Source organism: Melospiza melodia, chromosome 1 (genome assembly GCF_035770615.1).
Source record: "Melospiza melodia melodia isolate bMelMel2 chromosome 1, bMelMel2.pri, whole genome shotgun sequence".
Lineage (NCBI taxonomy): Eukaryota > Metazoa > Chordata > Aves > Passeriformes > Passerellidae > Melospiza > Melospiza melodia.
In genome coordinates, this window is record NC_086194.1 from 10893934 (window position 1) to 10919174 (window position 25241).

Sequence of the window (25241 nt, forward strand, 5' to 3'; positions counted from 1 at the left end):
AAAGCTGTATCAGGGAGAAAACTCAGAAAACAAACCACAGTGAATTTCCTGATTGTCTTCAGGACACTTTTCAGAACCACACAGCACTAACTCAACAAAGCCAAACCAGAGGGTGCTTACCAATCTCCGTGCACAGCAACTGCGAGGCTGCCAAAGTTTAACTGCAAATAATTTTGTCAAATATTCATTTTCTCAATACCACAGTACAACATTCCTTGTATTAAATAGAAACAAGAGCATTTATTAAATCTAGGGTAAATGGCAAACTTCCTAATGTTATGCAGGTAAAAGGGCTTTTTAATTTGCTTTGCAAAATAATAGTTGCAGCTTTACTGCTCTGGTAATCCTTTCTTCATGAACTCTTTACATCCAGCCTAAACAGAAAATGAAGTTGTTGTCTTTTGGGATAAAAAGATCCAGAGAAAAAGAACAAAAATATGCTGTTGCAGAGAATTAAGGACTCCAGACACACTCAGAATAGAAGCAATCTTGCTATAACAGTGCTTGATATTGAAGTCTGAATTATATGATCCAGCAATTTTCAGGTTTTTTATTAAAGAAATAAAGATTTAAAGTCTTGAACAATCATAAGATTAATATCTGTTGGGGGATTTATACCATGGCTATTCATACTTCTGTGAGTCCTGAGTTATTTCAGAGGTAAGGACAGTTTGGTTATGCAGCTGCTTGGTCAGAAGGATCTTGAATCTGTCTCTCTGCTGTCAATAATTGTGAAATTCCAGGTCTGGGGCATTCTCACAGAAAGGTCAGGAAAGGGTGTACATTGCACACCAGGTGCAGAATGGCTTGGGGTTGGCTGGTTTTGGCCTGCTGCTGCCTTTAAGGTATGCCAGGATATCTCCAGTATGAGCAACATCACCTCTCCCTCTGGCCCCAAAATGTTTAGTTGCTTTAAAATTACTTTTAAAATCAGCAATTCATTTCCAAACAAATGCCATTTGCCAAGCATTTCCTTCTCCACAGAATCCAAATGGAAGAAGCTGTCCTCTGCCCAGAGAGTCACATCTGCTCTTTTTTCTGAGCCTTGAAGTCTCTGGGGGTCTCTGATGTGGGAAACACTACATCAGAGCTACTGAAAATGGTTTCAAAAAGTCTGATCACAAATAGTGTAAGATAAAGGAAATTAGATTCTTTGAATCAGACAAATTTAACTGGTACTTATTTTGTTGTTTTTAACAATGGTTACAAAAAGAAAGCTCAAAACTTGTTTATTGATTAATTACTTTCAACACTTTACTTTTTTCCCAGCTGTTCTGGTTATCTTTAGAACAACCATTTTAAGTAAGAAAAGTAGTTCTGGTATCATAAGAACTACACAGGATTTAATTGTCCTTTATTCACATTTCTCCTCTAAGAAATCACTAAGCAGTTCATTATTAATACCAAAACCAAATGCCTCACTACTCTGATTAACTTTAAGCCAGAAATTGTCTTCCTTTTCCTCAAAGTACACATTACTTTTCTAGTCAGAGTTCAGACTCTCATAAAACCTGATAAAGACATATTTCCTTCCCATATCTCAGACATTTCAATTTATGTATATTCAGTGATTTGATTTATAAAGGGATTGAGAATAACTTAACTAAGATGTTCTCCACTTAAACAAGTTCCCAGAGGAACAAAATATTTGAGAAATAAGTGATATTCATAGTGTTTCATTCACTAGAAAGAATTTAAGAATTTTGAGTACATTAAATAAAGATTACAACTGGGGCACTGAGAAGAGCTTCAAGAACTGAGGCAAATGCTTCAAACACTTGCTTGAAAAAAAGGATCAAGTCTGCAAGTGCAGTTATACATTTATTCTATCTTAAGTAATCTGAGACACGTGGAAAAAACCAGTCCTGACATGCTATGAAGACAAGAAGCTCAAAAAACACGCAGAAAAAGACAGGAGATACAAGGCAATACAAATTTGATGAACTCCTGAAGATAAATGGGAGGGCAGCAATGATTTTAAGCAACAGCTGGAAGTGCAACTTTAAATTGGTTCCCCTCTGGTCTAGAAGCCCTTCCCAACCTGGAGCACTCCCCTCTCAAAGCCACAGGAACACAAATCCTCATCAGCACCCTCAGGGGAGAAATCCCAGTGCACCATACAAGGTGGGCCCTGCAGCACTGCGCCAGCTCTGTCTGCCATGGCTCTGTCCTGAGCCCTCAGAGGTGCCCCTGCAAGGGAGAGCAAAGGGAAGTTGTGAGGAAGACTTTGGAGAAGCAGAATTTTGTGGGCTCTCAGAGCTCCTTCTCAGCACGCAAAGCCACCAAGGGAAAATAAGAAAGCATCCTGGATGGATGCAAGAGGCCAGCACTGTGTTTGTCAGGGCCAGGAGAGAGCCTGATGTAAGAATCAAGACCAAGGTCACCAAGGTTTCACCAAGTAGATGCAGCAAAATGCCTCAATTAGAAAAGATTTCCTCCTAAAATAACCTGTCAGGTTTGGACACAGAATGACTGAGAGAGAAAGAAAAGGAAAGAGAGAAGAAGGAAGTGTTGGAAGAAAGTGTTGGAAGGAAGTGTTGGAAGGAAGTGTCGGAAAGAAGGAAGGAAGTGTCGGAAGGAAGTGTCGGAAGGAAGGAAGGAAGGGTCGGAAGGAAGGGTCGGAAGGAAGGAAGGGTCGGAAGGAAGGAAGGGTCGGAAGGAAGGAAGGAAGGAAGGAAGGAAGGAAGGAAGGAAGGAAGGAAGGAAGGAAGGAAGGAAGGAAGGAAGGAAGGAAGGAAGGAAGGAAGGAAGGAAGGAAGGAAGGAAGGAAGGAAGGAAGGAAGGAAGGAAGGAAGGAAGGAAGGAAGGAAGGAAGGAAGGAAGGAAGGAAGGAAGGAAGGAAGGAAGGAAGTGTCGGAAGGAAGGAAGGAAGGAAGTGTCGGAAGGAAGGAAGTGTCGGAAGGAAGTGTCGGAAGGAAGTGTCGGAAGGAAGTGTCGGAAGGAAGTGTCGGAAGGAAGTGTCGGAAGGAAGTGTCGGAAGGAAGTGTCGGAAGGAAGGAAGGAAGGAAGGAAGGAAGGAAGGAAGGAAGGAAGGAAGGAAGGAAGGAAGGAAGGAAGGAAGGAAGGAAGGAAGGAAGGAAGGAAGGAAGGAAGGAAGGAAGGAAGGAAGGAAGGAAGGAAGGAAGGAAGGAAGGAAGGAAGGAAGGAAGGAAGGAAGGAAGGAAGGAAGTGTCGGAAGGAAGGAAGGAAGTGTCGGAAGGAAGTGTCGGAAGGAAGGAAGGAAGTGTCGGAAGGAAGTGTCGGAAGGAAGTGTCGGAAGGAAGGAAGTGTCGGAAGGAAGTGTCGGAAGGAAGTGTCGGAAGGAAGTGTCGGAAGGAAGGAAGGAAGGAAGTGTCGGAAGGAAGTGTCGGAAGGAAGTGTCGGAAGGAAGTGTCGGAAGGAAGTGTCGGAAGGAAGGAAGGAAGGAAGGAAGGAAGGAAGGAAGGAAGGAAGGAAGGAAGGAAGGAAGGAAGGAAGGAAGGAAGGAAGGAAGGAAGGAAGGAAGGAAGGAAGGAAGGAAGGAAGGAAGGAAGGAAGGAAGGAAGGAAGGAAGGAAGGAAGGAAGGAAGGAAGGAAGGAAGGAAGGAAGGAAGGAAGGAAGGAAGGAAGGAAGGAAGGAAGGAAGGAAGGAAGGAAGGAAGGAAGGAAGGAAGGAAGGAAGGAAGGAAGGAAGGAAGGAAGGAAGGAAGGAAGGAAGGAAGGAAGGAAGGAAGGAAGGAAGGAAGGAAGGAAGGAAGGAAGGAAGGAAGGAAGGAATCCGAGCTGTGTATGGCACTCTAGTTACAGCCTCAAAGATGGATGGGAAGCAATATTGTCTACAACAATCCACAAAAAAGGAGGTAAATATGCTTGGTGTTAAGGGCATTAGGACTGCTGCTCAAGAGGGGCCTTGATCTAGCTGATAGCTACAGAGACACTCCTGGAAATCATCTTGGAAAGGTGGAAAAAAGTGTGGGATAAGCAGGCAAACCTGCAACTCACTCATGCAGAGACAAAAAACTGGAGAAGATACTGAGAATGAAATCAAAAAACATCAAGGAGAAGCTTCCTCTTAACTGGAAAGTTGGAAGATAAAGGAAAAGGATTTCCATGACAAGGGGGTGTGAGAAAAGACTGAAGCAAAAAACAGAGAGAGTAAATAGCGGTAAAATATTCAAGAGGAGGTGCAAGTGATGACAACATCTCAAAAACCAACACTCTGGAAAATTAGAATTATTCTTATAATTCATGACGATTTGTGAAATATATGAAAATTCATAATGGTATTTCTTTAAATAACTGTGGAATACACACTAGAGGCTACTGAAAATCATCAGGGCTTATAGTTAAAATTTTAGTTACCTGATCATAGCAAGCACATGAGGAAATTGAGTGTCATAGTAATACCATGTGGCAGGATTGTGGCTAAGCTCATCCTTCAAAAGTTTATTACTACCAGGGCCAGTGGAACTATGCACAAGGATAAAAAGTCATGAGTAGGAGTGTCTTTAATGATTTCAAGCCTTAATGTCTATTAATTTTCAAGTTAAAAACTGCCATGCCTGCAATTGTTAGAAAATGACAGGCACAGAAGGTGGACTAGCTACAGCAAAATCATCCATAAAGTCACCAGTGAAATGGCAGGTGGCTGTATTGTTAATGACATTTCCAAAGTAGTTTTCATTTAAGGAAACTACTATGGCATAGTAAATTAACATTTCCCATGAAAAAAATATCAGTGTTAAATGCACCCAGCAGAGAAGAATTCAGCAAAATTATGAAATGTTTTGGTTTGCAATTTATTTTATCTATAAAAACAGGACAAAAAAAAGAAAAAAAAAGAACTGATTTTTTCTTGACCTCAGGAAACTACTCAAAGGCAACAGGAAAACCACATCCCAAAGTGCTGCCAAATGAAAGGTGAAAAAACACGAATTTTAGTCTTACTTTTCTCAAGATTCAGACAATGCAGAAGAGGAAAGAGTTATTTTAGAACAGAGAAGCAGGCTAGGTGGCTCCATGAGCCATGCAGATATGTTCCTTGGACTGATTTGCTCACCCTACAGCCTCAGGCAAAGTGGGACATATGCTCAGACTCTCTGGACAGAATCCCAAATTCAGAAAAATGGTCTGATTCTCAGTAATAGCTTAATTTCCTTTCCTGTCCAATTTATTTAAAGCCTTCAGTGGATGACATGACTTCTGCAAACATGTAATTGCAAACTTTAAAATTCTTCCCTAGTTTCCAGTAAATGTCCTTAAGGAAGAAAAACATTCATCAATGGTGAATAGTATGTTTGCCCCTGAAATTAAGTCAATTTTTAACTCTGAAGCACCTGAAGGGAAAATGTTTCATGCATGACCCTCAGTTGCAAAGGTTCTCTTATGCTTTAAAAGCCTTTAACTGTATTTGCAGTGCCTAACTTGTGGCAGAGAACTTTTTGGCCAGAGACATCTGGGTCTGATTCCTGAATGGAAATGAATGTTCAGCACTGAACAAAACAGACAGACCTCTATATCAGAGCATGTAACAACATTCTCTGCACAGAAATCCAAGTCCCTGAGAAGGTAGAAATAAAAAAGCAAAATACTTTTTATATCCATCTCAATAGCATACAGATATGTTCCAACTCACTTTCAAAGTCTGACAGTTATTAATAATAATTCCTTTGAACATCCCCCAAATGTCCCCTGAACATCTCAAAATCAGAAGCAATATGGGAGTTATTTGTCAGAGATATCCTTATGTTGATTTTTATTTGGCCTTTCTTGGTTGCAATACATTGTCAAGCAGTGTATATTGAACTACGTGAACATACCAAAGGTCACACTAAAATATATCCTGGCAAATCTATTTCAAGGGGGTACATTTGCTAGTTGTACAATTAACCCATCAGGAGAAATAATTCAAATCACACTTACTACAATGTCAGTAAAAAAAGGGGAAAAAAAATCCTATTAACTTCTTCAGGAAGCTGATGAATTTTGTAGACCAGGTTAGGCTTTTGCAGAGCAAAGCCTGGCTGATATCCAAGGGCAATGGATTTGGACATCAATCTTCAGGAAAATCTGACCTAGGACACATTTCTATTTAAAAGGTGGGTTTAATTTATAATCTGCTATTCCATGGGTATATCTACTCAGCTCTTTTCCTCTGTCTGAAATAAATCATACTGTGACATCTCAGCAAGCCATACTCAGACATCAACAGCTTCAGAGCTGTCTTACCCTACTCACAAATGGAACAGGTGCATTATTATGAGGCTTTTTTTCACTCTACATTCATGCATTCACTACACACACCATACAGAATATATAAAAGCACAAACAGTTCGAAGAGTGCTCACCGTAAGTGAGAATGTACAGTGGTTTCCCATTGGTGTCCATAGTGGTTAGGCAAGGAGCCTTTGGTGAGATGGTTCCCCATCGCTGCAGGGCTGCTTCCAGGGAAGGGGGCCAGTTTGTAACCACTCCTAACTGCTCCCCACGCATGGCCAACATCTGAGCTCCCTCTGGCTTTGGCTGGTTTGGATCTGGCTGTTGAACTTATGATTATGAAAAGATATACAGTTATCATGTAAATTCTATACCTTGTGTACACCTGTGTAATCAAGAGAATAAGTTACCTTTGCAAAATGTTCTGAAAACAGTGACATGTAAGAAGGTATTGAGAAGCAACAGAGAAATGTAACAGAATAACTTCCTTTTAAATTTAGCACAGATCAAGCAACTGATGCACCTCAGGAATGAAAAGTCCTTGTTCTTACACTGGTTCTACAAGAAGGGAAAGAAACTGCTGAGGCAGCATGCATATATTTATCTTCAAAACAGTAAACCTTTCTTTATTCCTAAAGAGAGATGGAGAATACTTTTTCCTGGATAAAAAAGCAGTAATGAGATGAACTGCAGAGCTACTGACAAAAATGTACTTTAACATGTAACAGACTGATTTAAGTCATGTTCTGTTACACGTTTTCTTATAAATTCCTGTGAAGACTATTTAAATTTCCACATCCTGAAGAATCCTAATTCTCAAAGCGCTGGTCTTTTTTAAAAAAAGTTCCATTTATTGGCTTTATCTTTGTTTCTATCTTACATTTAGTTCATTTTTCATACTTCACTGTTACACAAAGTATGTTGTAAAACATTTAGCATGCTCCCTCACTAACATACTTTCTCTCATCAGTGTTCCAAAGCACTGGCTGTAACCCACAGCTGAATGCTCTCAAAGCAAAGCTTCCCTACACACTCTTCTGTCATTTCTTTGCAAGCACAACCAGGAGCTGAGCAGACAAGAAACACTTTTGACTCCATAGCACTATGTCCAAGCTCACTGCCAGCAGTTTCCACTGAATACCATTGGGGTTTTGGTACTTGCCAGTGCAGGAAGGGCTTACTTGTCTTTCTATAAAGTCAACATAGGAGACAAACATTTTACAGAGTTTTAATAAGTGATCCCCAAACCTTTTGAAAAATGGTAATGTTACCTTCTAACAATTCCTCAAAGTCATCTACAAAGAACTCCCGTAATGGCGGTCGTTTGGGCCGTTTGAGGGTATTGACCAGCTGCTGGATCTTTGCTGACACTCTGCTGCTCACTGGCACTCCTGCAGGACAGGGATCAATGGAGACATCAGTCAGTGGCTGTGCTGCACCCACCAGACATCGGGGGGCTGAGGAAAGGTCTAGGACTGCAAGGCCACCACAACTACAGTTTCATGCCATACTGCGACTCAAGGGTTTAACATCAAAACACACAAGCAAAAAGGAACAGTGACACCTAATGTAAATAAAACCAATACAGTAATATCAGAGCAAGGTTGCAAAATTAGAGAGGAAGCAGCACACAGACTGAGGGAGAGAAGTACAGTGGGAAAAATGTCCCTACAGCAAAATTCAGTACCCTGAGAGTACTGCCTCAGCAATGGTCAGTGAGAAAACTGGACTGGCCCTCCCCATGATCATTGGCCATACCAACACTGATTGACTAGACTGCAGCCTGGTGAAGAGTGTGGGTCATAGGCTCTGCCCCATCATTTATTCTGAGTTATTTTTACAGTGCAGGGGACATCTGTCCAGCATCCATCTAAAATATGGTTCATGTCTTTGTATTACTTCAGCATGCCCCGTATTCTCTGAACATCCCTGCAGCCAATCCCACCAGCCAGCAATCTCCAAAGGGAGCTGCTTGCCCATACAGCACTTTGGAACACATAGCTCTGAGCAGCAGCCTGGGGCAAGGGGCATTTTTATAAAATAGTCCCATCAATCACCTCTCCCTTCCTTTTCTCTAGTTGAGTGCAAAACCTCTCCAATGTGCACATCATCTGTTCCTGAACTAATAGCTTTCTGTCACCGCATTGCAGGAATTTCAACTTCTTACCGTCCATAAGGTTGGCTCCAAATCTTTTACCGAGTGGTGTTTAGAGCTGAAGCTACTAAATTTAGATAGACTACACTTGGTCAATAATTCTATTCTGTGCTGAAATATTGTTTGGTAAGTTTTAGAAAAGAGGAGCACTAAATAAGGAAGGGTTTACAAATAACTGTTAAAAAACAAAAGCCAAAAAACCAAACTAACAAAACATTAGAGAATAAAATTTCAAACATGTCAATTTTCAAGATGTAGCCATGCTAGGATCTCACATTCTTTGTCATTTAAAATAAACAAACTAGCTGTAACCAGGCAGCATGATAATGGCAAATCTAAAGAGATTCTCTGGGGGTTTTTACCAAACAGTTTCTATGGGGAGTCAACTCCACTGATTAAGAAATATTTCTCTATGTTATCTTCATTGATATCAGCTTATTTTAGAACTGTAAAGGTGCTGCAACTTTGTGTTTACAAGTGAAAAGTGCCCAGGAAAAAAACCACGAAAAACACCCAAAAACCAAGAGCAGATGCATACAGTAACCACTAAAAAGATCAGGATACTCAAAAAAACCCCAGTTCGGTTTTAGGACATACCATCACCAGTCTCCATAAGCTCAGCATTGCCATACTTTGGTGCCACCCGTGCCGTTGATCCTTGTGGTCTTTCTACTTGTATTGAGTGCTCTGAGGTGTAAGTGGTAACATCTGGAGGGGCAGAATGATTTTCTGTGAAAAGTAAGTTAAAAGGTTTAACCATGTACCTCTAATGTCAAAGGGCAGAAAAGCAAAAGGCAGAGGAAAGGCGACCATTTGAGGTTTTTTTCCCCCAGCACATGAACAGGTGTTAAAATTAATGCACAAAATTATTATTCTAAACTATAATGTGTAGTATAATTTCCATAAATAAAATTTGCACTGATTAAAACAAGGCTGTGTATTTGCAATCACACAACCAATAGGCTAAAAGAATTATACAATTAGGTTGTAAGTTCTCCACTGACATCTGATTTTACTTAAAGCTTGTGGACATCTGCAAATAGAAAAGACCCAGACAAATACACTTCTCATGGATTACTGTGTTAGTTTTTCTAAGTAAAAAGAACACAGCATGTTGTCAATCATTTGCAGGAGCCAATGCATATCACTTTTATAACCTCTGTATTTTGACTATGTCAGTTTTAGTTAGGAAAGGAAAAAAGTCAATAATAGCAGGTTTGGAGACCAGAGGCAAAAAATAAAATGTAAAGAAACATGAACTTTGCATTCTTCATGGACACTTGCTTGTCTACTATTTTTAGACAGAGATATTTCAATTCTTCCGCACAACAAAGCCTTGCCTTCCAGAGGGCAAACACGATTTGGTCTGACTCATGCCAGCACTGCTGAACAATTCCACAGAGATAATCTTTCTCTTTCATGGCCTGATAACTCAGCATGCTACCACAGTTCATCTTCCCGTGTTTTCAAGTCTGAATCTGTATTTTCTACGTATTTATGCTATTTCTATAGATTGTCCCATAAATTTTTGCAGGTTTTTATCCACATTAGATTAGATGGAGATAAACGCCACAAGCAAATAACAACTTTTCTTTCAATTGACATAAATGATCCCCAGCAGCCTCTAAGTTACAAGAGAAGGCAGGTCTTCACTCTGCTGCCATGAAAGTGAAGAGAAATGTATTCTATTTAACAATACGCTAAGAATCTTTCAAAATACAAAAATTCTGGAAAAATGTCATCGTGTTCCAATACTGTTTTCAAGATGTGCTTCTTACTAAACTTTAAGCTGTAAGCACTAGAACACCAACTTCTACAGTAAATTTAATCTCAAACATAATTTTAAAGCATTTTCATTTTTATGAGTTTTGAACTTTGAAGCACTTTGATTCTTGTGCATTTAATCCAAAATTTATGCACCATCAACACAGAAAACTAATTTTTTTGCTACACATACCAGAAAAGGATGCTCATAGATGCTTATTTTGCATGCCTCTCATTTAAAGGTAGCGTTTGACAGACAATCATAATGCAGATGTAAGACATGACATTCACTCCTGCAGCTGTTATTTAATGTTTATATTCATGAACATCATAAGGGTTCAGTTCTATAACCCAATCATATTATCTCGTTGAGGAAGACATGAAATGGCTTTTATTGAGCAACCCAAAAACATCTTGTGTTCTACAAGTGTCCAGTTGGAGCTTTTGCTTCTGATCACATCCATTGTTAAATTTTTACTGAAACAAACACCTTACATTGTGCTATGTGACCAACTGAAGTACAGTAGATTGAAGTTCATGCTGGTAGTTGCTTGAATAATGTCTTCATTTAAGGTCTTAATTTCTTGTCATTATCAACTGTTTTAGACTCAGCACAATTTTTTGCCCTTTCCTGTTAAGTGGCAAGAGCTTTTTATAGATCGTGATTGTATTACTCAATAACTGAGTCAATTAAAAATGCTGATGATTATATTTTTCTCTTTACTTATAATGCAGTTTTACAATGCATATGGGAGATCATGACTAAGAAAATAATTGTACTTAGTCAGCTATTAGTAACATGAGAAAGTATTTTTAAAGTGAGCTGTATTTGCTTACATCTTTCCAGTGAAGTATTCCCATCTTTCAGACTTTAGAAGGCTCCTTTTGAAGAGGAGTTAAAGACTAATTTTTTTTTTAATGCATGGGGCAGAAGATACATGAGCAGGGATGCTCTCCCTTCAGAACTCTGTGCCTAAAACCAAATTCTTCTTTGTTACACATGGTGCTGAGCAGGGGGAAAGGACATAACAAGAGTCCTGCTCTTTTGTAAAATGCCTTCCTTCTGAACAAACAGCACTTGCACTTGAAGTGGCCTAAAAAAACTCTCTTCCCAAGGTTGCCACCATGGCTCAGTCAAGGAGTTCTCATGCCCTGGCTGCCCAGCTGCTATTTACTTTTATCTTGAAGAAAAGGAATAAGAAAAGGAATACTGAGGTTTGTCTTGATGTGTTCCTTTATAGTATCTGCTTAGCAGATGTTTTATCATGGCACCATCTACAGTGCTAAGTTTCATCCATTAGATTTACAAATCTTTGGTCAGCTAGCATCCCAGAGTCAGGCTTGGAGAAATGAAAATCATACAAAGATTTGGTCTGAATGACTTCTAAAGAAAAAGATAATTGTTATGTTATGTGAAATGTACCCTTATTTTTTGTATAGAACAGTCAATCCAACCTTTGGCTATGGACACAATCTGTAGAGAGTTTTTTGGTCTTGTGTCAGGTAACTTGAAGAATTGTTGGAGGTTTCATTAAGAATCATGACCCTGACACATCTGTTCACTAAAAAGTAGAAACTGACAGCTGCATGACTTCAAAGCACTTCCTCCATCAAACATCCATATTTGCATCACCTCCTATTCCCATCTCTTCCAATATCCTTGCATTAGGAGATCACAGACAGAACAGCTGTTTCCAGTTAAGGCTTTCTTCATTTCTGCCACTGGAGCAATATCATTTACCCCATTTCATGAAGATCAGAAAGGTCCAAAAAAGCAGAACACATTCATGGAGGGATAGAGCACTGACAAAGCCCCACGTCTGAGGAGAAGCAAAGGAGTGCAGGAATACTTTCAATGCAGGTTTGGAAGCTCACATAAGCACCAGGTACTTGAAAAGTCTCCAGGAACTCAAAAAGCATTCCTGGAACACTGTACTTGAAGAAAATGCAGCTTTTACTCACAAATAAACTGGCTCTTCTGGTTGTCAGGGAAGGGAAATCCAGAGTCAGATCTTTCCATTAGCTGGGTTTTTCTTGTATTGATATCCAGGTGACAGATTGTATTTTAGTCTCCTGTATAAGTTAACATTCCCCCTCAGAGTACAAGAATTTCCAAGCTGTCTGAAAACTATCAGCCATGCTTATGGCACATGGGTTTATATTTATTTGATTAGCAATCTATGTAGCCTTTAATGTGGATAGAAGCCTTTGATTTTCAAACAGAAACATATTTGAAGCATATAAAAGAAATATTAAATGCACCTATAGGATCAAAACTTTGAAGTGAGATTATTAACTTTATATAGATTTACAATGATAGGCAAGCATTGTGTAATTTTCACCACATGACCTTTGTGAGCTTTGGGGTGGGCTCTCTGTCCCTGATTTTTATATTCACAGAAATCCAAACCATGTAATACCAACAAACAAAACCTTGAAGATCTTAGAAATCTGCACAATACTGACCTCAAGAAGGGTCAAAATATCAGATATTTTTAACAGATTTCACTGGTTTGACCTCTAAATTCAAGAATTACTGAACACAGCTGTGAACACATCTATGCCAAACCAAAGACTTTGCCTGTAGGTTAATGCAGACCCCTGAGCATCTTAAAACTGTGAATAAATATTTAAATGATATCTATCCCAAACTAGAACTCTGGCCACAACAAAGCAGCAGCAGTCAAATTAAATGAACAATATAACATTAAAATAATATAATACCTTATGCAAATTATCCAAACTATTCACAAAGATAACTCTGATTATATTATAGCCAAAGCTTTTTATCAAATCTCTTTTCAGAACTGCATTAGTACACTTAAATTGGAAAAATATCTCCCTTTTACTCCGTGATGCACTCGGGAGGTAAAATCCTAGTGGACATCAGAATGGAGGGCTTTTTTGGGTTATCATTAAGGTCCTTCCCATTGCACCTTGAATTTGTATTAATTAAAATTGGCACCTTCAGAGTATGGCCTTACATAAACACAGTTGATTCCTCTCTTGCAAGCTGGTCTGTCTCTGGAGAACAACTCCTGGACCAATCAAACATCAAGGCATGGTAACCCATGTTCTTTGTGACCAAGAACAAACCGGCTCTGATAGCTGAGGAGCCTTAAGGAACAGGATTACTCTTCTCTCCTACCAAAGATTATTATTCATCTACCATCACTGGCCCACTGCCTTGGAAAGAGTCAGGCTTTCTGTAGGGTTACTTATTTAATGCATAATCTACCTTCTTGGATAGGAACAAAACAAAATAACAATTTAATTTCAAATTCTTAAAGAATGCAGCTCACCCATAAAGAAATACATATTACAGTTATAACTGTGCAGCTGCTCTTACATTTCCAGTGATTTTAGCAACCACAAGATCCCAGTCTCATCAATCAGATTTTGTGCCCCAATGACCTTTACATTACTACAGCTCAATTAGTGTCCAAGAAGAGATGCGATTTAAGGTATCTTATTGTCAGAATGAATGAAAACAAACATGCATACACTGAGGTAAGCTCAACAGCTTCCTTCAAAGGCAAGATCTTTCTAGTCAACAAGGCACAATAAAACATGTACACATAAGAAACAGTAGTTTCCCTCTTCTATAGAATAGTGCCATCTTAATTTAGCTCTATAAATGCTGTATTATTTACCACAAACTCAGTGATTATAAAAGACTTACTGTGCCAGATTTAAAATTACTAAAATGTCAAATTATAAAGAAGCTATATTTAAAGACACATTAAGACTTTGCGTATGAGTAATGCAACCTTTCAGAGTTTGGATAAATTTAATTCTCTATGCTATAATTTCCTGTAGCATTTCAGGATGAAGTCATAGAAAATAATCAAATGCAATGATTAACGTGTTCCCAATGTATGTGTTTCTAAAACAAGGTTCTAAGCATTCACTTAGCATGAATTTATGAATACAATACAAGCTCTTCCCCTGACTGCAATTCAGCCATTCTGGATCATGATGGGAGGATTACTGAAAATACAGGTGTTACATCAAGCTGTACTCATAGCAAAACCCAGGGGATATGTACTCCCTTTCCAGCACATAAAATCATGAACACTGCTGATGCTTTCATGTATCTCATGACATGTACTTGAAAAGGAAATGTCAGCTGAAGAACAGTCACACACAACTATAGTAACACAGTAGTAAGGTTGCTTTATCTGTTCCAACAAAGACTGCAACAGGTTTTCAGTGAGAGTCTAAAATACACACAAACACAAAGCAAAGGCTTTGTATGATAAGCATCTGAAGAGTGAATGGAAACCAAGCCTTGCTTTCCATATATCCAGTCAAACAGCTGCCTCATGTTAATAAAGACCAGTGTCAATGGCCCAATATTCAGAAATAATGTCTGTGAAGCTTAGCCCTAATGGAAAGAAAGCTTTGACTTCCTAGCATCTTTATATAGGAAATAAACAAGATATTAATAATAACAGCTCCCTTCTCTGAAGCTCTATAATGGTCTCTCTCACCGAGTACAATTGCTAGATATCCCAGTTCAAGTATTCTAAATTCAATTAAGTGCAGAAAAAATATGTTTGAGAGGACTACTGTTAACAGAATTATCAAAAATCACTCAAGCTATGTAATTAAAGTGGTGCACCAGTGGGGGAAACTCATATGCAAGCAATCCCTAATGATGCATGCACTGATTTTCCTTACTGATGAATCCTACCGAGACCTTTATAGTGCTAAGTAATGGAAGTCATGCAACTCTACATTTTAAGGTATTTGGTAACCAATAGCTAGACCCTATTTGCCACAACATAAGCTTACCCCCAAATCTAAACTGCCTTTTTCCCCCCTCCTGAAATAGGAAAGTAGGACTATCTCTCCATGTAATATATATAAATATTAAAAAGCAAACTAGAAACATAGGAAAGACTTTTGTTAGATTTCACATAGCAGCATCAGGTGAATGTGAGAGTCAAAATTCATGTTAAACTGGACACACTCCACACACCTGTATACTGACCTATATGTGTTTGAGCCATAACATCAGCTAGTCTGTGTGCAGCACCACTGCCTCCACTTTGTGTGGAGGAGGAGGAAGTGGTTGATGTGGTAGAGCCATGGATCGCCTGACTGATCCAATGTTCCATGTTTATGCTCCCCTGGCTGGAGGTGGGAGTTCCCTGGGAGTCACCCTGGACGGAGCCTTCGTCTTCTGAACCAGAAGAAGTATCTAGTAAGTAAAAACATCTTGTTAGCTTGCAGTGCTTTGGGGGTTTCTTAATAGAAATAACTCATATTCATACCAAAAATTTCAGGAAAGTGCCATGAAGAAAATCTCAGGAAGGCAGGCAAACATAATGAGAAAAGTGCAGCACTGAAAGCACTGAAACTAAGTCAGCTGCTAACTGTGCACCTCTCCTGCTCTTAGGTCATGGCCTGTGTATTATTGTACCAAAAAAAAAATTAAAATTAAAGTCTTCCTTTATAGTGTTAAACAGAATCTTCTGAAGATCTCCGGCCAGCAGACAGTATTTAAAAAAACTTTCCCAAGCTCACTCCACAAATCTGTGAGACACTTTTCCAATTGTACAAAGTCCAATCCTCAGTGAAATGGGAGTCTCAGCCAGATTCAGTGAGTATGAGAAGCATGAGATGTGGGGTGTTTTCACAGTCTAGCAGATAAAAAAGCAGATAAACTTCAAAAGGAATGGCACAACTAATTGTTAAGATAATGTTACATTACATTGTTAGAGAATATACCAGAAAAGTGGAAGGAAATCAGACTACTGTAAAATATGACAAGCTGGCCATATTTAGGTCCTTGTCAGTCCAAAAGGACCAGTGCCATCTAAGGTATCACTAAGGGCAAAGCAGTCATGTGAACTGTCCCTGTTGACTTTTCCACTACTCAGTTCACCTTCTCTTCAAACACACCTCAGTTAAGCTCAGTGTGCATCAAATGACATTTCCACTACTGTCTATGCTGACAGATTAGCAGTTCATAGCAGCACAAAGAACCACTTTTAAAATTCACATAAAAACAGAGAGATACTCACCTGGAGGCGTGTAGGCATCCATTGATGTTTGCACCACCAATGAACGTCGCTTTGAGGGCATGGGCACTGCCATTTTCCTTTCTTTATGCTTAGCAAGGGCTGCCTGCACTGCTTCTGTGTGGACATCTGCAAGGAAAGAGGAGTGAAGCCAGAGTCAGACAGGAAGGAGCTGCTCTCTGTGCATCCAGCAGACCTGGCACAGCCTGTGCCTGTGCCAGCTGGGCTGACAGGGCACATCCCGTGACGGGAGCCCAGGAACACACAGCATCTCAGAGCAACTGCTGGAGTTCTCCTCTGCACAAAAAGCAGCCACAGTGAAAAGTGCTGTACTAACAAACAAGCCCTTTGAGCTGTATGATATTCCCAGAACAGTGCTGCAGTATTTGAAGAGCAGGAACATCACTTCCCCAGGGCAAACCTTTATTTAACCTGGAGCTGCTACTTCAGTGACCATTGCTGTTTTCAGTGGAACTGTGGTGTATTAACAGAGCCCATTTTTTAAATGGATAAGGTTTCCAATTTACAGATAACTCACACAGAGTAAGTGAACAAGAACATTTTATTGAAGGGTAAAAGGTATGTAAAATGCCACAACAGAAATGGCAACAGGTCCCTCATTCCCAAATCCTTCTCCTGCCACTGTCACTTGGCATTATTCACAGAAAAATAAGTACTATGTAGGGCTGGCCTGAGGTGGAATGAGGAAAAAAACACCCTGAGCACAGATGTGGTGCTTTGCAGGCAGGTGCTGCACACAGCTCATACCAGCACACTCCATAGTACCCAACAGATCCCTTCTCCTTGGGGAGGTGAACAGCTTCTCTACCTCTCCCATGGATTTATAGCTGCCTGCCTGCCAGAGTTTGAAAAAGTCCATTTATCATGTCTAAAAGATGTGAGTGACTTTTTGATAATGACTTTGTTTTAAGCACCATTCTTTAATTACTACCATAACTACATATTGAAACTAGTCTGCCTTTACTTTACTACCTTGCACTGTTTGTCTGCATATTTCAGTGGAATTGGGACACATATTCACATGAGGTGAGTGTATGAAAAAGACATGGCAGCCAACAGGAGTTCCTTGTGGGCAAAGAAGTTGCCACACCATCTGATATCTTGCCTTTTAACCAGCTGACACTGGTCAGCTGTAGAAAATACAGCAATTCGTGTGCATGGTTTAGTTGTTCCCATTTGTGGATCAGCAGCACAGTGAATCAGGTCTAATCCAAAGTGATCCCACTTCTGCTGCTGCTGCATCTCCTGGAAGACCCCCCCTCACAGGCTGGGTTGGCAGCACACTGTCATTATCCTTGTCCTGTATGGATGTGATGGCAGCTCTGAACAGGCAATGTGCCCCAAGAACAGCAACAGGAAAGAGAAGAGTATCTATTTATATGTGTGTGTGTATATGTGTGTATATATATATATATATATATATATATATATATATATACATATTTCCTTATTTAAAGAAGCATTGGTTGAGTCACATTTATGTAATTTGTGAGTAACAGCAGCCTGGAAGGATGACTAGAAGCATTGGATGATAAGCTGCTGATAAGCTGCAGTGTCTCATTTCTAATAATGGTGTTTCCTATTTTCTGCCAGGGTTTAAGCACCTCTCAGTAGAAGTACAACAGGGAAGAGTAAAAAAAGGCACAATTACCAGCTGCTTCTGTGAGTTGCTTTCTTTTGTTTTAAATCGTGAAGAGGATGAGAATATCAGCAAAGAAAAGCAAACTGCAAAGCTGGGAAACTGTTCTCAAAAGATAAAAGAGCCATGGAGATGATGGACCAAAATGAAGGAAGAACCAATGCTATAATCAACACAGAGGACAATTTCTCTCCTGTCAAGTCATTATTTTTAAGCAGAAAGTTTAAGGTCTTTCTTATAATTAAAAACTGATGAAAAGTTAATGTGAAAAGTATCAGAAAATTTATGGGAAAAGTATTACACTATGAAAATAAAGAATGTAAGTCTTACCTAACAGCATGACCCCAAGATAAATTCCTACCTGCTCACTTCACACCAATGTCAATAAGGTACACAGGACTGAACATGCTCCCTAACAGTTTCTTATCTGTTAAAGAGGGAAAAATCTTGATATTCCTTCAAAGGACAGCAATTAGATATCAAGTAGTAAAAAAAAAAGAAAAAAAGAAAAAAAAGAGCTTTCCCTTTAAAAAAGCTCAACAAACCAACACTATAGTATTTTTTGGAAAAAAATTTGGAAGAAAATAAATTTTGCTGATCAACACAGGAGGGACTATTTGTATATTATTGTACATAGAATTGTGTTTTAACTGTGTCAGGAGGGAGAAGAAATTCTGCCAAAAATTTTTAAAGGAGGACAGCTGACAGAAAATCATTAAAATGCTTAGTGACAGCTGGATGCTGAATCAGAACTTGTGAATTCTTTGATTTCCTTTTTGATGCTGTTTTGATATAAGAAGGTAGACTCATCAGCTTAATTAAAAACACTCTGCAGGATTTTAATTTTCAAATGAGTCCACAGGAGTCCAGGAATTGAATTGTTTTCCTAATAAGGCACATTCTTGATGTGTTTATTTGTAATGGGCTATCATGGAATAAACCACACTATAGATAGCTAAAAAAACCCCAAACCCAAAACCTCACAGGAAAGCAAAACAGTGTCAAAGACAAGAAACTCTGAATAAACAAGAGGGAAGCTGACTGGGCAGAAGGAACATACACACCTGCTCCCAGCCCAGCCTGCAAGCTCAAATATTTAGAAGGCATAACTCAGATTATGGAGGCTACCAAAAAACCCTGGGACACATGTCTAGAAAATGCTGAGGATACATAATCCAGAGATGGTCCAGGGAGCATCAACAAGAGTTTACAGGGTAATTTTAGGGTGAGAGGAATAAAATGCAGCATAAACAGTCAAGCTAGGGTGAAGAATCTTCTCACAATGTTTTCTCTCAGAATAAAACTCTTGGCTAAACAAAGTTTCTCTAGGCATATAAAGAATGACTAAGGATTGGGTAAAGAATGAATAACAGCTGATATAGGATGTAAGTTCTTCCTTTTGAATGAAAGCCTTTGGTGGGTTCTGAAGATGCTCTTAACCTGTCTGGACACCCTTGTACAGAGGGGGACTTGGTTAAGCTGTGAGCAGCCTTCAAGCCCTTCATGCCTCAAGACCCAGATATTGAGAAATCAGAGAGGTGAGGGAAAGCCAGACTGATACTTCAGAATTACATTTGAGAGCAACTCATGGGTTACAATATCTATCCTGTAACCACAGCAAGACAGAAACAGTAAGAAGGTTTGCTCCCAACAAATATCAGCTTTAGATATGCACTTTGCATACACATACTTTGCTTTTCCCTAGGTTTTAGCTTTGCTTTTCTGGTCTACAAACCACTTTGCTTTTGTAGCACAAAGAATATTAACCAAAATGCAACTAATAATCTCTTACTTTCATGTACTTTCATGAAGCATGGATTTAAATCCAAGTTGAAACATACAATCATCACCCGTATCCCTGCTAATTTGCTTCTCATGAATATGAACAGAGTGTGGTAGATCTTTCCTTTTACCTGGGTCAAAGATGGGCCATGGTGTCCATCCTATTGTATGTAATCCACTGCTTCCTCAAAGCTGTCCCTAACAGCTACTGAAAAAATACAAGGAGACTTGCAACAGGAACCTACACAACAGGAACTGGATGCTCCTTGTTCTCCAAAGAAAGGAAATCACATTTGAGATGCACATTGGGACAAAGTAAGAAGATATATCCAAGTTCCTTTGGGACAGGAAACTGCTATCACCACAAATCCCATCATCACAAAGCAGTTTTTACTCTCCACATATCACACACAGCATCAGCAGGAATATCACATTAGAATTTCAAACCATCTCTGGTAGGATGATGCCCCTGTCTTGCACATCTGATAAAAGCATCTGAATTCCTTCTCAATCTACCCTGGCATACTCAAACTAACTGAACTCATACTGTGATTGAGTATTGCTATGAAATACAGTTTTCTCATTAATTTTTCTGAAAAAATTGTTCAAGTATGAAAATTTGGTCCAGAAACAACACACAGGAATGCCTGCATTAAAAAGAAAATCATTAAAAGAACACTTCTGTCTTCTTTATAGTTTTGCTTGCTGTAATTTCTTACCTACTATAAACTTCTGATAGAGTTTCAAACAGAAATATACCTTGATGTAATTGCACTCAAGCCTTCTGAGTGGAAGGCTATTTCTAAGTGGAAAAATCATGCTTTTAGGTTAAATGCTCTTTCACGTGACATTCTAACTACACTCTTATAGCTGATAAAATGACTCCAGATCCTGACCCTTCAAAGCTCTCCTATAGATAAATCATTTTATACTCTTCCCACCTGGCTTTTTCCACAAGAATGTCTTAACAGAAAATCTAGAGCATAAAGTAAAATATCATTACCTCTGTCTACAGTAGTGGGAAGTAAGGCACAGTGGTTCTCCACTGTTTTAGCTTGGCCAACGACACATTGAATCTAATTTGTGTGTTTGTACTCAAAGAATTAATAAATGGGAAAGAGCAAAGCACCAAGCTTGGGAAAGTTCACTTTTTAACTTGTGCTCGTTGCTTAACACCAATCAACCTGGTGTTCAGGATTCAACCTGACATATTTCTTATGGGCTGCAAACTGCAGACACAACAGCTCTGTCCCCAGCCTTCTCCCTGTTGCATTCAAGTATTTTTACTTGTTTATTCTCTTCCTTTACTTTCTATGACAGGACAGAAAGGGCAACCATACTTTTGGGAATAAAGTCAGTAAGTGAAAGAGAAAGGAAGTGGAACTGTAAAAACAAGCAGGTGGTAGAAAGAAAGTTTCCTTTCAAAGAGCTAATGATCTGTTATTATACAAGAGATGAGGTCTCAAAACCAAGGGCAGAGAAATTAAAACTGGTACAGAGAATAAGGGTCTGCAAGTTCAGACTTCCAGAGTGATGACCTATGGCTTTGGCCAACGAGCTCCATAGCAGAAACTCTGCACTGCTGCAAATTCCTCATGCCATCCAGCAGGATGGATTGCCCAGCTTTCCTAGGAGGTGTCTGCTGAGTGCAGTCACTCTTTTCATCTGGTTTATCTCATAACTTGGCACAATGGTGTGCTCCTGGCCTGACTGGAAAGGCTTACAGAAAAAAGCCAACCCCACTAAAATAGACATTACTGCACAGACACAGCTTGCTATGGACACCCTCCCCAAATGTTGTGACTGAGTGACAGGAGATAGGGACAGAGCAGGGTTCACTGCTGATAGGTGGGCACTGGTCAAAGTCAAATAGTAATGCCCAGAAATACAGAAATTAACACTATAAACACAATTATTTCATACTGCTGATACTTTTGACTCCTTGTTCACAGTGTTCTTTAACCATTTATTCCATATGCTGTCCTGAAATCTTTTTTGGGGGGAACACTACAAATTTTTATTTAGTCAGAAGTTGAGCTGGATGGTTTTATCTGGCTCTGGGATAATATAAATATCTTTGGAACTTCTCATGAAGCCTTTTTTGGGGAACATACTTTCTCTCCTCCTTGCACAAATATATGCATACTTAGAACAAGTGGAGACTTCCCTCTATGACAAGCTGCCCTCTCCTACTCATTTCCTTTAGGGAAGACAGTATGTATGATCCTTTAGGCTCAGCTGTCTCCACAAGCAAATCAGTCTTCTTTTCCTGAAGCAAAACCCAATTGTTGTGTGATGAACAAGGCCAGCCATTTCCTGCTCCACATGTGGAGCCCTGCTGCAGCATTTCATGTCTCTCTACAGCTGCTAGAAGAGCACTCTTCCAAAGAATGCATTTTCATTTGGCATGGAGCATAATTCTGACTCACCCTACCCCTTCCACCCATGGACAGGGATGCCCCATTCCTTACTTGGGCCAGAGACAGAGCCCTTTAAAGCTCTGAACTGCAACTGAGACATTTGAAATATGCTGCAAATTCCTCGTCCTCCTAAAGACTTGTGCAGCTTTTAGCAAATGAACTTGCTCTTTTTTCTTTAGATCTTCTATTTTAAAAGAACAAAAACCTATTCAACAAATTACAGTTGCATTCTTCCTCAAGGTGGAGGGCTTATTAGGGTTTTTTTTCCTACATAAGTTTAACTTGCCTCAGCAGCTTCCTTTATTCAATATTAGCTGCATTTGCTCCATAGGCATGTCAAACACTCAAAACACTGAAAGCAAAGCAGTGCCTCCTCAGAGATCAGGGATCTGGGTATGAGCTCTGCACAGATCACAGAACAGGGTGCTCCTCCCACGGCCAGCAACAGCTGCATTTAAAAATTCCACATTATAAAACTGTTCCTCACAGCCCTTGCATAAAATGCCTCAGCACACAAAAGAACAACATTATCATTTTTTGTACTTAAATCAGGTCTTGCCATTGTGTGTCAAGCAGTTCTCCTGCATCTCATTTACCACGCAGCCCTGTCTCTTTTTGAGACAAGAAATTAAACTGGCTGTAGACAGGAGTTGTGCATTGCAAGAATCAAGATTTTAGAATCTGTTTCTGCCTCTTTTTCTGATGAAATATATTCCTTCTTCTAGTTTTGCTCATGTTTTCAATTTCTCAGGATTTATAAAGCCTTCATATGCAATCACCAGCAGTTTAAGAAACACAAATATGAAAAAACAAGCTGTTGTTTAATTTTTTTTTCTGTACAGATGCAGAATTACCTAACAGAGTCCCTACCATCTTCTGCAGCCTGGCTTGCCTGTTGTGAGGTAAGGGTACCACTTCCATCCCTCCTTTCAGGGAATGTGCTCCTGAAAGAATAAAACTGCCTGGAGACAAACCTAGTTGTGATCTGAATCCATCCATCTCTTCTGTTTCTTCCTTTGGGCTCATGTAATTCCAATTTTCATTCCTCTCCCCCAAACTCTTTCTGTCTTTTTTTTTTTTTGTTTTGAGCTAGCCATTGGAAACAATCTTTATTCCTCTGCATTAGCAGCCAATTCCTGGTAACATGATGGATGACACAAGTGGGAGTAACACAGACCTAAGCCCTGAGAAGGTTTAGACTCCTTGTTTGTTACAGGACAGCCCTCAAACACAACTAACTCACTCAGAGAATGGCAGATTATCAAGATCAAGAAGGCTGATGCTCTGCACTAACGAGGTGAGAATACCAAAGAATTTTTAGAGGTTATTTAGGTACATATAATATACCTAGTTATGTCTCATTTATGCTGCAGTAGAGGATCAGCCCTGAAGTCAGACATTTAACAAATAAGTAAAACCACAAATAAATCTCTGTCATAGGGAAGCAAGCATCTGGGATGGCATCAAGGAAAACAGCTGGGAGAGCAGACAGAGGAGCCAATGGGAGCAAGGCCATTTTCTGCTGCATCAACACAGAGTGCAACAGAATAATCAAAACAATTTCTAGTTATTGCAGGGAAACAGCTGATACTATAGGAAAATAGCATTATCAAAGGTGAATTTTGGCTGAAAGTTCTGGATAAGACAATGGTAAGTATAGCAATTCTATGCTAAGTAATTATACAGAGAGAAGGTTGGTAATTGCTGTCTTACAGGAAACCAGTAGTTGAAAGCATGAAAGTTGCTTCTGAGTTTAATCAGACCTTTGTCAGAGCTACCATGGAGACAAAGGAAACACTGAGAATTCATTTCCTAATAAGCAGCCTGTAAATACTCTGAATAGAGATAACTTGGTCGCTACATTTATTGGAAATGCAATCAGGACATGCTAAATAGAGTGAAACATGGAGAATGTGGTATCATCAGAACAGATTACAGTTGGGTTTTGTCTTTTCATTGTCCTGGCTGACATCACTGGGTTATTTTCAGGCAGATACAGGGCAAGTGACTTCATAAAAATTCTGCTGTGTTCATCCAACACAGATCAGTCCCTTGGAAATCATCTCATCCCTGGGAATGTGAAAGTGAGTCCATATAATACCAGATCCTTGCAGGGGGTGATGCTATAATGAAGCAGTCTCAGAATATTTTCACAATCTCTTTGGGTATTAAGATAGGAAAGCACATGGCCCAAACTGTGTGACACCTAATTTCTCTCCATCTGGAAGCAGGTGTGCTATTAATTCTGAAATATGGCACTCACAACAGTCAGCACATGATTGAATGCAAGAACAGCTGCTCTAAGATAATTCTCATTTATAGGAGGGCTGTGGAGGTTACTAACAGAAATAAACTGTTGCTTACCTTTCAAAAAACAACTTATGTGTGCAAGTTTCAGCCTTTGGGATATTTAAGCTAATATTTATATTAGGCCCCTGGCTTTACTGGGAACTGGGGATACATGGAGATGCAAGGGAAACTTCTGCTGTCTTTTCATAAATTTGGGGCTGAGTTTTGTTGATCTGTACCATTTCTGGCAGTTGAAGGTCAGTGCTTTAGAAAAGATGTGCACTCCCATGAATGTGCCACTGCAAAAGGCTTGGCTGTTCAGGATGCTGCAGCCAACAAGCCCCACTGGGGCAGGAAGGGCTGTGCCATCCTTCAGCAATGCTGAGCACTCCTGAGCATCTTCCATCCCCACCTGCTGCACACATGCACAAACCAGATGCTTGGTATGTCCTCATGTGGTCAGAAAGCTAAACTAAGGAAGAGAAGCATGGCTGTCATCTCCCACTTTGGCTGGCACAGCAATAATCCATAATCCTGGGTGGAAGGAAGAGAGGAGCTGAACACGTGGCTGGGAAAGCTGTATGGGCAGGATGTGAAGAACAGAGCTCACATGCTGCAAACAGGACACCAAAACAACAGATTGAACTCCCTGACTCCACAGCTGGTCTTGCATAGCTTTTGCTTTAATTTGGATTATTCAGGTATTATAAAAAAGTTAATTTGAAAATGTTTTTCTCAAAACTCTGAGTTTAAAATTGTATTAACTCTACTCATAAGTGAAATAAAATCCCAACATGCAGGTCTCCCACTAATAATTTCCATCCCTCCATTTATTTATCCATCCCATTTGTAATGCACTCTGGAAGTCAGCTTCACACAGTGATCTCATCTCAAGCCCCTTTACTATGCAATCTGAACTAACTTTATATTTGTTTCTCTCTAGAGATCCTTAAACAAATTTTCTCAAG

General features: G+C 39.6%; 1 protein-coding gene across 5 annotated transcripts in view; it reads right to left on the bottom strand.

The window, feature by feature from the left end:
- Nucleotides 1–25241, bottom strand: part of DIP2C (disco interacting protein 2 homolog C) — a 312481-nt gene that overhangs the window by 102190 nt on the left and 185050 nt on the right. For 4 of the 5 annotated variants that reach the window (XM_063148067.1, XM_063148094.1, XM_063148084.1 and 1 more), the window contains 5 exons: nt 16126–16251; nt 15090–15299; nt 8927–9058; nt 7446–7565; nt 6306–6503 (listed from right to left, as the gene is read on the bottom strand). In XM_063148067.1, coding sequence (XP_063004137.1) covers nt 6306–6503; nt 7446–7565; nt 8927–9058; nt 15090–15299; nt 16126–16251 — 786 coding nt within the window. The remainder of the gene's footprint in view (nt 1–6305; nt 6504–7445; nt 7566–8926; nt 9059–15089; nt 15300–16125; nt 16252–25241) is intronic. The other variant, XM_063148077.1, reaches the window with a different exon arrangement.